At 40.7% G+C, this 13,375-nt stretch overlaps 1 protein-coding gene across 1 annotated transcript; it reads left to right on the top strand.

The window, feature by feature from the left end:
- Nucleotides 1–1,745: 1,745 nt before the first annotated feature.
- LOC122756830 (protein krasavietz-like) lies at nucleotides 1,746–3,086 on the top strand. Its single transcript, XM_044007430.1, has one exon. The coding sequence runs from the start codon at nucleotides 1,746–1,748 to the stop codon at nucleotides 3,084–3,086; it is 1,341 nt and encodes a 446-aa protein (XP_043863365.1).
- Nucleotides 3,087–13,375: the final 10,289 nt, after the last annotated feature.

The following is a 13,375-nucleotide window of genomic DNA, read 5'->3' as shown; positions in this document are numbered from 1 at the left end:
TCGTAATTACTATTTCTGCAAATAAAAACAACATAAGCTGATAAATCATATTGAGAGCAAATCAATTTCAGATGCCACGTAATCGCATATAGCTCAATTAGTTGGTCAATTGGCTCGATGTTGATTTAACATAAATCGCTAGCTCAATATGCAAGAGGAATTTCCATTCAATGCACACACACACACACACACGCATACACACACACATGCTCTCTCTCTCTCGCTCTCTAACTCCAGCATTGTGTTTCTGTCTCTGTTGCTCAGCTATTTACATCTGATTGATATAAATGAATGTTGGGAAGTGCGTGGGGCAGGAAGCGAAATGCCTTGAGGGCATCCAGCAGCGCGCAGACTAAAGCTAGCTGGCATTAGATGCCAAGCCAAAGTAGAATAGCGAATAAAGACATCTACATGACAACAATGTTGTCACTCACACAGACACACACACACACACACACACACACACAGATATATAGGCAAGCTTGGTATGTGTGTTTGGTATTTGCCTTTGCGCTGCTGACAGCGTCTAAGCGGCCATTTCATCATGTCTACTTTACAACACCGACAGAGAGAGAGGCAGAGAGAGAGAGAGAGAGGACAGAGACACCCGCATACACTATGTTATGCATGATATGACAAATGAAATATGAGAGTAACTTCACCTAAACAAACAAAATGACGGCTAGCATATTTATCAATAGAAAGGGGCTTAACAATGAATAGAAAGAGGAAGAGGAAGTGGAAGAAAGAGATGCAAAAAGAGTGTGAGAATGAGGAAGAGCATAATTACTAGCATGAGAAACATACGCGGAAGCAGAAGGAGCAGCCAATAAAAGCTTTGTCTGTATTTACCCCCCTGCTAGATTGATTGATTGAGCTTTTGATTGACGATCAAATTTAAATATCCAGACTGATCGAACTATTATTGCCGATCAGATGAACACATCAATCAATTTCGAAACTTCATTTATCTAATTATAAAGCAATTGATTGACTGGGTAACTGATTGACAATTGATAAGTAGTGATAGGAAAAAAAAAATACATACAAAAAGGATAATCAATCGGAGTTCAACTAAGAGGAAACCGAGCTGCTGTAGGGAGCATGCAGCTATATTTGTATCGCCTGATTGATCGATTGACTGATTTACCTACTGTTTAATAACAGTTAACAATTAATCTTAAATTGTTTCTACATTAAATATACTCTATTGAACCAACATATTTTTAGATCCTCTCAATGTCCTTGCGCTCTCACTTCTTTCCTTCTCCCTTGGGTTCAGATTGTAGAAAAAAAATAAAAAATTTGTAAACAGCATCGATTTGTGAGCTTCGTAGCAGGCTGGGAAAAAGGTTCTATGCTAAATCATAATTTTTTTTAGTTTGTGCAAGATTTCAAATTAATGTAGAAAAAAAAAAAAAAAAAAACCAAAAAAAAATCAGTTTTCGCTGATTTCTCCAAATCCAAACCAAAACAGTAGAAACCAAACAACAGTACAGAAAATACAACTCGACCCCAACCCCAAGAAACCCGTGAAATTTCATTTGAGCCAAGATAGACACGACTTTCGGATGATTTCTTTGATATGACTATAGATAACAGACAGAACAAAAAGAATCATTTAAGCGGCACAAGCGACAGATCAAAGAAAAGGTACGCGGAGCGAAAGTAAGAGATAATTGTGCAAGCGAACGAGAGAAGAGTGAGAGAGAAAAGAGGACACTGAAAGAGACAGAAAGAGTGAGATGGCATCGAAATATATATTGCCCTGCTTTCGTCTGAAGACAGGCAATCGCGTGAAGAAGGAAAAGGATAACGAATGCTTGAGCTATCGCAACGAGCTGGTCGAGGCACTGGATCGAGCCAAAGGCAAACTGGAAGCCACTTGGAAGGCGCTCGACCCTATTGTGAGCAAGCCGGAATACCAAAACTACGGCGAGCAGCTGTTCGATGTGCTCTACACGGGCGGCCTGCTTGCAGCCGATGGGAAATTGTCAACACGCGGCGATCTGAAGCTGAGGACGAGCTACTGCGTGTTCAAGACCCACGACGAACTGAACGCGCTGCGCATCTATGAGCAGCTGGTGATGCGTTTGAGGCGACGCCACAAGCACCTGGACGCGGTCTTCGAGGAGCATGCCCAGCGATATATCCGCCAGCTGGCGAAGTTTGATATGGGCGCCCGGCGACGTCTCGCCCTGCTGATGGCATTGTACTTGATCGACGGCCAATTGAATCCACGTTCGCTGCTGGAGCTGGGCACGGACCAGGCGAACATCGACGACGGCCTGGCCATGGAGTTTATGCTGCTCATCTGCGGCGCACTGAAAAGTGAGCGGGGCTCCAGTTTCATGCTGCAAGTGCTCAAGAAGTCCGGGCTGGAGCACAAAATCATCAGCTTTATGCCGCCAATGCTGCGCAGCGATTTGTATTTCCGGCAGGTGTATCAGGAGAGCGATTTAAATGAGGTGATCGAGCTGCATGAGGAGCGCGCCGGCCTGGCGTTGCGGCAACAATTGAAGCAGCGTTTGCTCGATGATTTTCGCGAAAAGCTGCCCCAACTGGAGATTGTAATGAATGTGCGGCAATTTCAACGGGAACGGCATATGTCCGATTCGGAAATCATCGGCATTGTCTGGCAGACAATCAACGAAACGAACGCTAATATGAAAACCCATAGCAGTGCGTCGCCGGAGCAGGCGCTGCGTAAACTACAAATCTATGCACCACTGCTGAATGCCCTCTGCAGCACGGATAGCGCTCAGATAGCGTTGCTGATGCGCCTGCAGGAATGGTGCTACGAGCATCATTCGCTATTCAAGTCATTCGAACGGCTGGCCGTCCACCTGTATCGGGCCGGTGTCCTCAATGAGGATGCCATTGTGCGCTGGTATGAGGTCGATCATATCGATAAGGGCAAGGTGGCATTTCTTAAGCAAATGCATCGATTTGTCCGCTGGCTGCATAGCGATACCGATGCGAATGCCCGTGTCGATTACAATAGTTTTATGATACATCGCCAGCCTGTTGAGCCCATCTATAGCGATGCCGTATCGACCAAACTCAAATTCGCCAAGTATGCCTAGACAGATATACGTATTTCTATATATATATATACATATATATGTATATATATCTATACCTATATCTTTTCTATATCCATATTTCTGCACATATATATATATTTATATATATATATGCATATCTATAGATATATATATATATATGTATGCATATATGTGTATATGTATATATATATGCATATCCAACTTGCCCTGGATAGTTTTGCCGTGATTTCTCTCCTACCTTCGTCACTACTCTTACCAAATAAATTGCACTTTTACCCGCACTATGTATTCGCGTAAGGTCGTATCCACAGATTCTATTGTAGCATTTGGCAACAAGAAATATTAAAACAATAGCATTGCCAAAAAAAAAATATAAACAAATAATATTAACAACAACAACCCTGAATAACAACAACAAACCATTAAAGCCAGAATCACAAATTTCAATCAAAGCTCTTTTAATTCTCCATTGAAAAACTTGAAACCTGGACTAATATTTAACATCTCCTTCAGGCGCACTCACTCACCCACTCGCCCACTTAAGCGCTCTATTTTCTTTTTTCAAATTAAGCAAATAACCATTTCTAAGATTACAAACTGTTTTTGAAGATAAAGGCAGCACTAAACAAAGGAAGTTCGGATTACACAAGCTAATACACTATGCACCCCCATCGAAAGTAGAGGTAGACTCAATTGTTTGAAGAGTATGTAACAGGTGGACGACGACAGATGGCGATGCCATTAAGCAGACTTTAAGAGGTAGATTAGAGTGAGAAATAGAAGAAAGAGGGGGAAATAGAGAGAGAGAATGAGAGAAAGAGAGAAAAGGAGAGAAAGAGAGAGAGTAAGAATGAGAGTAGGAAAACTGAGATTTAGAGAAGAGTGGTGAGATATAAGGAAACGGGAAAGAGAAAAAAGAGAAAGTGAGAGGAAGAGATAAAACAGAAAGAAAGGGAAAGGGAAAGAGAAAGAGAAAGAAAAAGACAAAGATAACGAGATGGGGAGTGAGCTAGGGGGAGAAACAGAGAAACAGTGAAAGGAAAAGTAGAGACAAAAGAGGAGGAATGTAAGAGAGAGATAAAGAGAAAAAAAGATAGATAGAGTGAAAGAGAAAAGACTGAAAAAGGGGCAGAAAATAGAAAAAGAATAAGAGAAAGAGATGCAGAGGAGCAAGAAAAAAGTGTGATACGAGAGAGACAGAGAGAGATATACATACATACATCAGATGAAAAGAAGTAGCAATAGCAATAGTCTACTTAATATATGATCACAATACGATCTCAAATAGAACGAGAGAGAGAGAGAGAGAGAGAGAGAGATCTCAAATAGAAAGAGAGAGAGAGAGATATCTCAGATAGAGAGCGAAAGCGATATACATTGTATACAATACTTCGAGCTTCGTCTGCTTGTCTGCATGCATATACTGAGCTCTTAGTCACTACAAGAACTAGAGAAGAAAGAATCGATAAGAATCGATATTCAAATTAGCTTCGTTGAAGGGAACTTGAAGCTAACGATAAGAAAGGAAACACTTATCAGTCTTAATATTTGAGCCTGACATAAGGCCATATTTGCCTATATCTAATTGGAATTATGTGTTGTAGTGTATTCTCTAGTCGGCTATGTCTTACCCACGCTCAGTGCATTTGCAGCATCAAGCTGCAGGCTAGTTACTACCAGTTTCTGATATCCTTTTTCCATTTACACAATCGCTGCGTGGGCTTAAAACGTAATTTTTCTTAATATTAATTTCGGATTTTCTTTCGCGTCGACTGCAGTTGATGTCGAGTGACCTTTTGGTCTTGAGCACGAAACCAAAAGAAGATTCCTTTGAGTAAACGCTAAAGAGCTGCACGCGCTACAGGCGCTGCGCAGTGTAATACAGGATAAAATATTGCAAGTGCCACGCCTCAGGGGAATAATGGGAGGGAGGGGCTCGAGGCGCCTCGATTTACTGCCCAGCGCGCACTTTTTGATTGTCGCTGGAAAAGCTTCCAACTTAAATGGCGATTTAATTGAATCAGTTGGCGGAAATTATTGAATTTTACATGAGTGCATATGCGTTTTAATTGAAACCCGATGCCACAAACTAAAAGCGGCATGAAACAATACTGAAACGAAGAGTTATATGAGTTGGAAATACTCTGCAGATACACGTATATACATATCTGCAGACATATGTACAACTTGTAGGAGATCTATAGAAAAAGAATTGTTATTCAAATATGAAACGATTTTCCCCATAAAAAAGTTAGCAATCCAACAAGCTAGAAAGGAACTGATTACATCTATATTACTACATAAGCTCTACAGATATATATTACATAATTTACTAGCTTAAGTTGCTAAATTTGCTTTTCAGTTTAGCTACTGTATTTAGTTGTAATGCAGTGTTGCAAAATCAATCATCAATCATCAATCATGCCACAGATTGTCGATCATTTGGGTTGCCGCACGTGCCTAAGCCAGAAGCTGACCAATGGCAACACCATCTGTCCTTGCATCTCCACCGGGAGCTGCACCTGCCTCTGTGGCTGGCTTTGCCCCGCCCATAAAGTACAAGGCAAGTGAAATGAAAATGTTTCGTCGACGCAAGCTCAGCGATTAAATTGAAGCCGACAACACAAACAATTTTCAAGAGCGGTAAGAGTAGTCACGACTGTAGACATACCCTCTCTCGTATTCATTGTGTATCAATCTCTGTCCCTGCCACAATCCCTTCTGTCTATCTATATCTCTATGTATCGCCTCTTTCTCCCTTTCTGTCGTTTCTTATGTATCTATTGGTATATCCATCTGCCTCTCAATCCCTCTGAGTCTTCCTATTGAATCTCTTTCTCTCTCTTCTCTTCTAATCTCTCCAAGTTTGCATCTTTCTATCCTCTCTCTATCTCTCACTTATCTCTCTCTCTCTCTCTCTCTCGTCTCTCTCACTATCTCTTTTTCTCTCTTTCTATTGAATCTCTTTCTCTTTCTCTTTCTCTTTCTCTTTCTCTTTCTCTTTCTCTTTCTCTTTCTCTTTCTCTTTCTCTTTCTCTTTCTCTTTCTCTTTCTCTTTCTCTTTCTCTTTCTCTTTCTCTTTCTCTTTCTCTCTCTCTCTCTCTCTCGCATCTCTCTGTCTCTCGTCTCTCTCTTTCGTTCTCTCTCTCTCTCTCGTTCTCTCTCTCTATTTCTCTCTTTCGTTCTCTCTTGCATCCCATCGCAATTGCTTTCACCTAATTTCTTTACCCACATCTATTTCTGTATCATTTTCTTAAACGTTTACCTAGGCTCCGTTGGCCTTTTGCTCATTTCGCTATTAAGAAACGCTTACAAACAACATCTGAATAGACATGCTGCACTACAGCCCACTGCACCGCAGCCCACCGCACTCCCGCCCCCACCAGCATTTCGCTAGTAGCTCGGCAAATATTATAGGAAAAATGATTGCGCTCCTTGCACTAAGCCATTGCCAACATAAGCTGCAGCCAACAGCAGCAACAACAAACTTGGCTGAAAGGCAGCAAAGACAACAACCAGGACGACCTCCAATTAGAAATGGTTTTGCTATTTGGTCGCGTGCATATGCTTCCCTCGCTCTCTCACTCTCACTCCCTCTCTCTCGCCCCTCGTGCTCCCTTGCTCAGTGTGTGCGTGTGTGTGCTTATGCTTGTGTGAAATTTAGCGCGCAATACTGCCACACACACTCACACACACACACACACACACATATACACCAGCACACACCCAAGCACCGATTTATGCCCCACAGGCAGCAAGGAGCAGCAACAGTTTCACCTTTACGCCATATTTATGTTTGACACCGCAACACACACACTCACATATATATATACACAAACACATTCCCCTTCCCTTACTCTCTCTCTCTCCTCTCTTAGTCTTGCGATTCAGTCGCAACCTTTGCTCACGGTGACGTTGCTTTTGACCTAGTAAAATGCAACAGCTTTAAAGTCAAAGTGCGATGTTTGTTGCCTTTGGTGGCTGGTGTAATTGTTGCCATTATTACTATAACCATTACTATTACTATTATTATTACTATTATAATAGTAACCATTATTATTATTATTAGTTTTGAAGCTGGCGCTCTGGAATCATAAACAATTGACATACATTCATTCATAATTACTTATGCAGACACACAGGAAAAGAAAGTGTGTCAATTGCACTTGCAAATTGTATCCATAGCAAGGCAATGATCAGCTCAAAGATACCCTGTAAGCAGCCAAGATTATTCAGCATAAATATTGCACGGCTTAGCTTTTGTCTCTATTACCCAAACGTGATGGCAATTAAGGCATTAAATTTTATTTTTTAAGAGTGATCAACTAAAGATAAGCAAAGATCATCAGCTATAGCCTAATTACTACTGCTCATTCAATTTTATTTTCTGTAATCTGTTTTATAATCAAACGCTAATGAGATTAACGGCAATTGAGATACAGTTACCCACAAAGTGAGCAACTAGAACATACCCTATAAGCAATACTGACTCTTCTGCTATGTACTACACCGACCGACTTAAAGATACCCTATAAGCTGTATATCACTAACCGGCTATTCCAAGTGGAGTAACTTAACTGAGTACCTAGCAGAGACATTTAGCAAATGAGTAGTCAACTGAGAGATACCCTGTAAATATAATCTAACTTCCCCAAAGGCATACAGTCCCGACTATAATGTCTATATTATGTGCCTATATGCTTATCTTAATGACATTGTCTGAGGCTAAAGCATAAAATACTTGAGTGATTCAAAGTCGGAGAGTCTAGAGCTCTTATCGTCATATGATAATGGAATATTGAATTCCAGTAGCCATAAAAAAGCCCTGGTCTATGTGGTCGACCATATATGAATTTTAATCAATCAACAATAACCGAGGCGAGTAAACATTGTATATTTATAGTAACTTTATAGATCTTAAGCTTTGCTATAGGATTACAAACAATTTTCATTCAATTAATCGAAAGTTTTTACCATTTCCATGAAATTTATTGAAAACGTTAGCACGCTTCAGCTTTTAATATATCTCTTTCTTTAGTATGATAAATAGATTCTAAACAAATATAGATATCGAACTACTTATAATCGAACTCTTTGAATATTTCTCTTCGTTATCTTGGCATTAAAGATTTCGCAATTTGCTCTGCTTTGCGACTGTGAAACAATGCAGCTCTTAATGATAAAGTTAATTTGTTGTGCCTGGCTCTGACAGCAAACGCAGCGCCCAACTGGGTGGCACAACCACAACTTGGCAGCACGTGGGCACCGCCTGCGCACCACCTGGGCAGCACCTGGACAGCACCTGAGCACCACTAACTAACTATTTAAGCACCGACTGTTGCCAGAAGTACATGCAAATTTTAAAAATGCATTAAATTAGAGTGTTTGACGGCATACAAAGGATAGGTAGAGGTCTAGGGTTCTTAAGAGACAACACACACTCACCCACACACACACACACATATATACACATCTGTATATACATATGTATATTTGAAAGCGAAAGCATTTAGACATGGAAATGAAAGTGCTGGGCCACACGTTTTGGCTTTTATTGTTGCTGCCAGTGATTCAGTGAGGCTACTAAACAGAAGACCAGCAGAGTCTGCCAGTTGAATAATGCATGGATTAGTGACCCACCAACAGCTATGCATGTATGTATGTGTGGGTGTGTGTGTGTATCTTTATGTGTGTGTGTGGGTAACCAAATGCAATGAACTTTCAACCAAAAATAAAACTCCCTATACGAATAGAAAACAAACTCAAATAGCATTACATATCCAATCTATTTTATACATGTCTTTTATTCTACTCAATTGCGTTTTTAGGCTTAGATATATATAAGTATATGTACATATTTTTATATAAATATATTAACAAGAACTGGGCTAGGAGTATACATATATGAAGCTTATATATTTTTCGACAACAAAATTCAATTTCATATTCCATCTTCAATCTTCCATCCTCCATCATTCTTCTTCCTCTTCCATCTTCCATTTTTCATTTTCCATTTTCGGTCTTTAATTTTCCATTTTCCATCTTCCATTTTCAATCTTCGATCATCAATCTTTAATCTTATATCTTCCATCTTCAATCTTTAATCTGCCAACTTCCATCTTCAATCTTCGATCATCAATCTTTAATCTTATATCTTCCACCTTCCACATTCCATCCTCCATCCTCCATCTTCCATCTTCCATGTTCCATCATCCACCCTTCATCCTCCATCTGTCATCTTCCACCTTTTCACGTCTATCTTCATCTTCATCTTCATCATTCATCATCATCATCGTGTAGGTTAAGGTATCATCTAGTCGTGCACTACCAAACACAAGCAATATTTACTTGCTCAACACGCTGAGTACAAATGTTTGATATGCTGTTTACACTCTGCTTCAAAGGCCAAATAAATACTAAGCAGTTTCATTCTCAGATGCTTCAATGTCAAATTTAAGCTTTTGAAATAGATTACGATATGAAGTATAAATTTGACCAAGAGAAGTCAACAAAGAATTTACTTTGCTTTGTTTTGTTGACTTCTTCATACATAATATATAGCTTTATCTATTTCAAAATATTTAAATTCGGGATGATTTACTCTGCTGCCGCCCATCTAAAAGAGTCGAATTTTAGCAGTTGGTAAATAGAAATAAAATTGTCTGAATTATTATTATTATCATTATCATTATTATTATTAGCTGCTTTATGCTATTTATACGGCAAAAGTTGAAAGTTGGGCAAAGTTTTAATTAAGATTTTGTGTCTTCGTGTGCTTCAATTGATGAGTTCTGAAAATTCAAACGAAAACGAAATCAATTGAAGCCTCTGAGCCATGGCCAAAAAGGACAGGGCCAATTAAGTTGAACACAAAGGGAATGCAGGCAGCAACAACAAATGAACGAAATGTCCCGAAAAAGGATATTCAAGGAGCCATAAAATGGGGTCTCACAACACTGCAGAGGGGGCATGGCAAATGTGCATTAGATCTCAAACCTGAAAAGAGGAACGGAAACGGGAACGGGAACGAGTATGGGAACGGGAAGGAAAATGAGGGGCGTTGGGTCAGCGGGCGCTTCTAGAGCAATTGCATAGCGCTTTGGCATTGTCATATTTTGTGCACTGCACTGATTTGGTTTATCGGTGAAAATGAATTGAAATAGTAGGTGAGCCCAGCTGCCTACAAATCCAGCACACACACAGACGACCGAGAAAGAGAGAGAGAGAGAGAGAGAGGAGAGTGGGAGAGCTATAGGAACAGAAGCTAACCAAACAAAAGTCCAAGCAAATCGAGTCCAATATTTTTGGTATTTTTTCATTCTCTTTCCACATCTCTCTCTCTACCTCTCTCCTCTTCTCCGCTGATGCTGACTTATTGATTATAAGACAACAGATACCCATGCTTTACGTTCCCACACACACACACACTCCCTCTCTCTCTCTCTCTCTCTCTCTCTGTCTCTGTCTCTCTCGCTTTCCTTCTCTCTCTCTCTCACACATACACACACAAATGCAATTTTACAATGTTAACTCTTTTCTTGCAGTGCTGCCGTTGTCTCCCGACTGAGGCTTACCATTCACAATCAGAAGCATGCAAAAAACGGTAATTGAAATGTCGTGTGGCATGCGGCATGTGGTATGCGGCCTGTCGCCTTTAAGTACCCGCAACAAAGTATTTGTCAATCGAAGTTAACAAAAACAACAAATGCACTGCAGCCATTGCAATTCAAAACTCGAACAGTGCAAAGATAAAGGTCCACCTTTATATTGAGTGGAAAAAAGTGAGAGATGAGAGAGAAGGAGACTCATATATTAAATATTATATTGGTAGCTCAAATAAAATTGAAAAATGTCTAAATGCCCTGTAAGACAACTATTTTCGATAACGATAATTTATCGATAAAATGTCAAAATGACTCATTGGATTTGGCAATCCAATGCAGCCAGAACAAAGAAATAAATCTCACAAACGGCACAGCTAAGTTTACTCAGTTATTGCTTTTATATGGTCACCCTAAACTTAATTGTGCTAGGTTTTCAGCTGTCCACTCTAAAACTATTTTAAAAATCTGTACATTGATGCTTTTTATGTTTCATTTCCAACTATTCCTTTGCCATTTCATTTATATTAATATATATATATATATATATTTATTTTGTATATTCAACGAATTGAAGACCTCCTTTAATAACCTAAGAACTTCCATATAAAACTCTTTAAGCTCGAAGCTTTGTTTGCTCACAGCAAAACAATTTTACAGGGCATTAAGATAAACGTCAACAAAACGAAGGCGAACCAAATGCAAAACGTGACTTTGCCAACAGCCGTCGACTGAGCCGGACTTTAAAGCTGTTTCATCCACAGATTGACGGACTGGCAGACTGTCTGATTGAGTGCTTGATATTTGGTAAATTTGTAAATTTGTTTATACCGGAGCGCGACAAAAGTCAACAAGACAAAGTTCTTTAAACATCAATAAGCGCCGCGCCATCAGGAAGCGCAGTCAGGGGAACTGTAAATATTTTTTGATTTCATCAATATATGTACGAACATACATACATATATATTGAAAGAGCTCCATGGCTGAGGCCCTGTCAGCACCTTATTTGCATATTTGGTTAATTGAAATTGATTTTGGTGGCGTACGCAGAAAAAAAAAACGGAAATGTGCTGCTGGTCATGCGGAAGTGCGGCACAGCGGAATGAAACAGATAGCCAAAAATAGAGTTACCTGGCGCAGATTTGCATATTCTCTCCGAAGTCATCTGATGCAATATTAAAGGCAAGTGGAACAGTAGACGGCAACAAGCTGCAGCTGATACACTAGCCTTAAGGCTTGATATTCTTCTGTCACAATGGAATGAAACCGTCAAATGATTTTTGACTGCAGAGAGTACAATCAGTACAATCAGAATGAAACAGATAGCTCAGAGGACAGTCACCTTGCGGTGGCTAACCTATTCCATAGTAGGCAGGCATTTTGTATATTTGGCTAACTGGAGACAACGAAAAACCAATGTTGCCGAATGAATGACGGAATGAAACAGACAGCTGATTGTGATAGCAGAAAGTACAGTCACCTCAAATGCGGTTGCACTCATAAAAATCAATTTCAATTTGGAAAATAGCGAACATTATTGTGCAGCACATGGAATGGAGGCGGGGCGACTCTAGCCGAGGACGGAGGGACGGAACGTGGGTGCAAAGAGGGAGGCATGGCCTTTGAGGTTTCAAACTTGGAACGAAACGAAAAGAGACTGGCAAAACAACTTGCAACATTACCACAAAAGCCGACCCCGAATGATGTTGCTGTTGTCGCTACTTGTTGTGCATAGTCAACCGAGTCGCCTGGGCAGAGGGTTAGGGGCGTGGTCTGGGTGGTGGAGCCAAAGCCACCGCAAGAACCGCTCGCCAAGCGCACTCAGCGAACTGCGGCCTGACCTGCTTACTGCTTGGGAGAGCTCAACTCTAGAGTGCTAGATGAGGCAGGTTCCATGGAGTGAGGCCAGGCGAGGCGGGCGGGGGCTGGCTGCTGAAGTTAGAGGCAGTTGCACGGGACAATGTGGCAAAGAGTTAGTGTTTGAGTATTTTGTGTTTGCGTGCAACATGCACACACTCTGACGGGCTGCTTAGATGGTAGGGTTGGGAGTTGGGTTGGGGCTGGCGTTGTGTTGCCTGTGACGTCAATGCACGCACGCACGCAGCAAATGGTTGACAAGAATGCAGCAGACAGAGAGACAGACTGACCGACTGACACGCGGCATGAGGAGCTAAAGGGGGCGTGACAACAAACTATAGCACAACTTTACCGCAATGCAATGACAAATGATTAATCGCAAGCACTGAAACAAACAAGTAAGAAGGCTCTAGTCGAGACTGCTCGACTAGGAGATACCCTCCAAGCTGATATTCTTATCATTCTGCATTCATCATATGTATACACACAGTAAATCTGAAGTCTCCAGGTCAAATAGTATTCCAATGAGGCTCAAAAAGCAAAATCAATTTTTCGATTATTCTCGATAAAAAAGTTATCGGATGGTTTATCGAAACAAAAATAAGACAAACTCGTTCTGCGTATGGTATATACGAGTATGCATGCCAAATTTCAGCTCTCTAGCTGAATACAGACGGACGGACAGACGGACAGAGCTATATCGACTCAGCTCGTCGCCCTGATCAAGAATATATATACTTTTTGGGGTCTGCCACGCCTCCTTCTGCCCGGTACATACTTTTTCACAAAACCATTATACCCTGATTTCCCATTGAAAATGGGTTCAGGGTATGAAAAGGAAAAAGAAAA

Source organism: Drosophila mojavensis, unplaced genomic scaffold, assembly GCF_018153725.1.
Source record: "Drosophila mojavensis isolate 15081-1352.22 unplaced genomic scaffold, ASM1815372v1 contig_136, whole genome shotgun sequence".
Lineage (NCBI taxonomy): Eukaryota > Metazoa > Arthropoda > Insecta > Diptera > Drosophilidae > Drosophila > Drosophila mojavensis.
This window is presented reverse-complemented; position numbering and strand designations above follow the sequence as displayed.

Bases quoted from the DNA above. Each gene is read 5' to 3' on its own strand.
- LOC122756830 (XM_044007430.1), top strand. From the start codon at position 1,746: ATGGCATCGAAATATATATTGCCCTGCTTTCGTCTGAAGACAGGCAAT.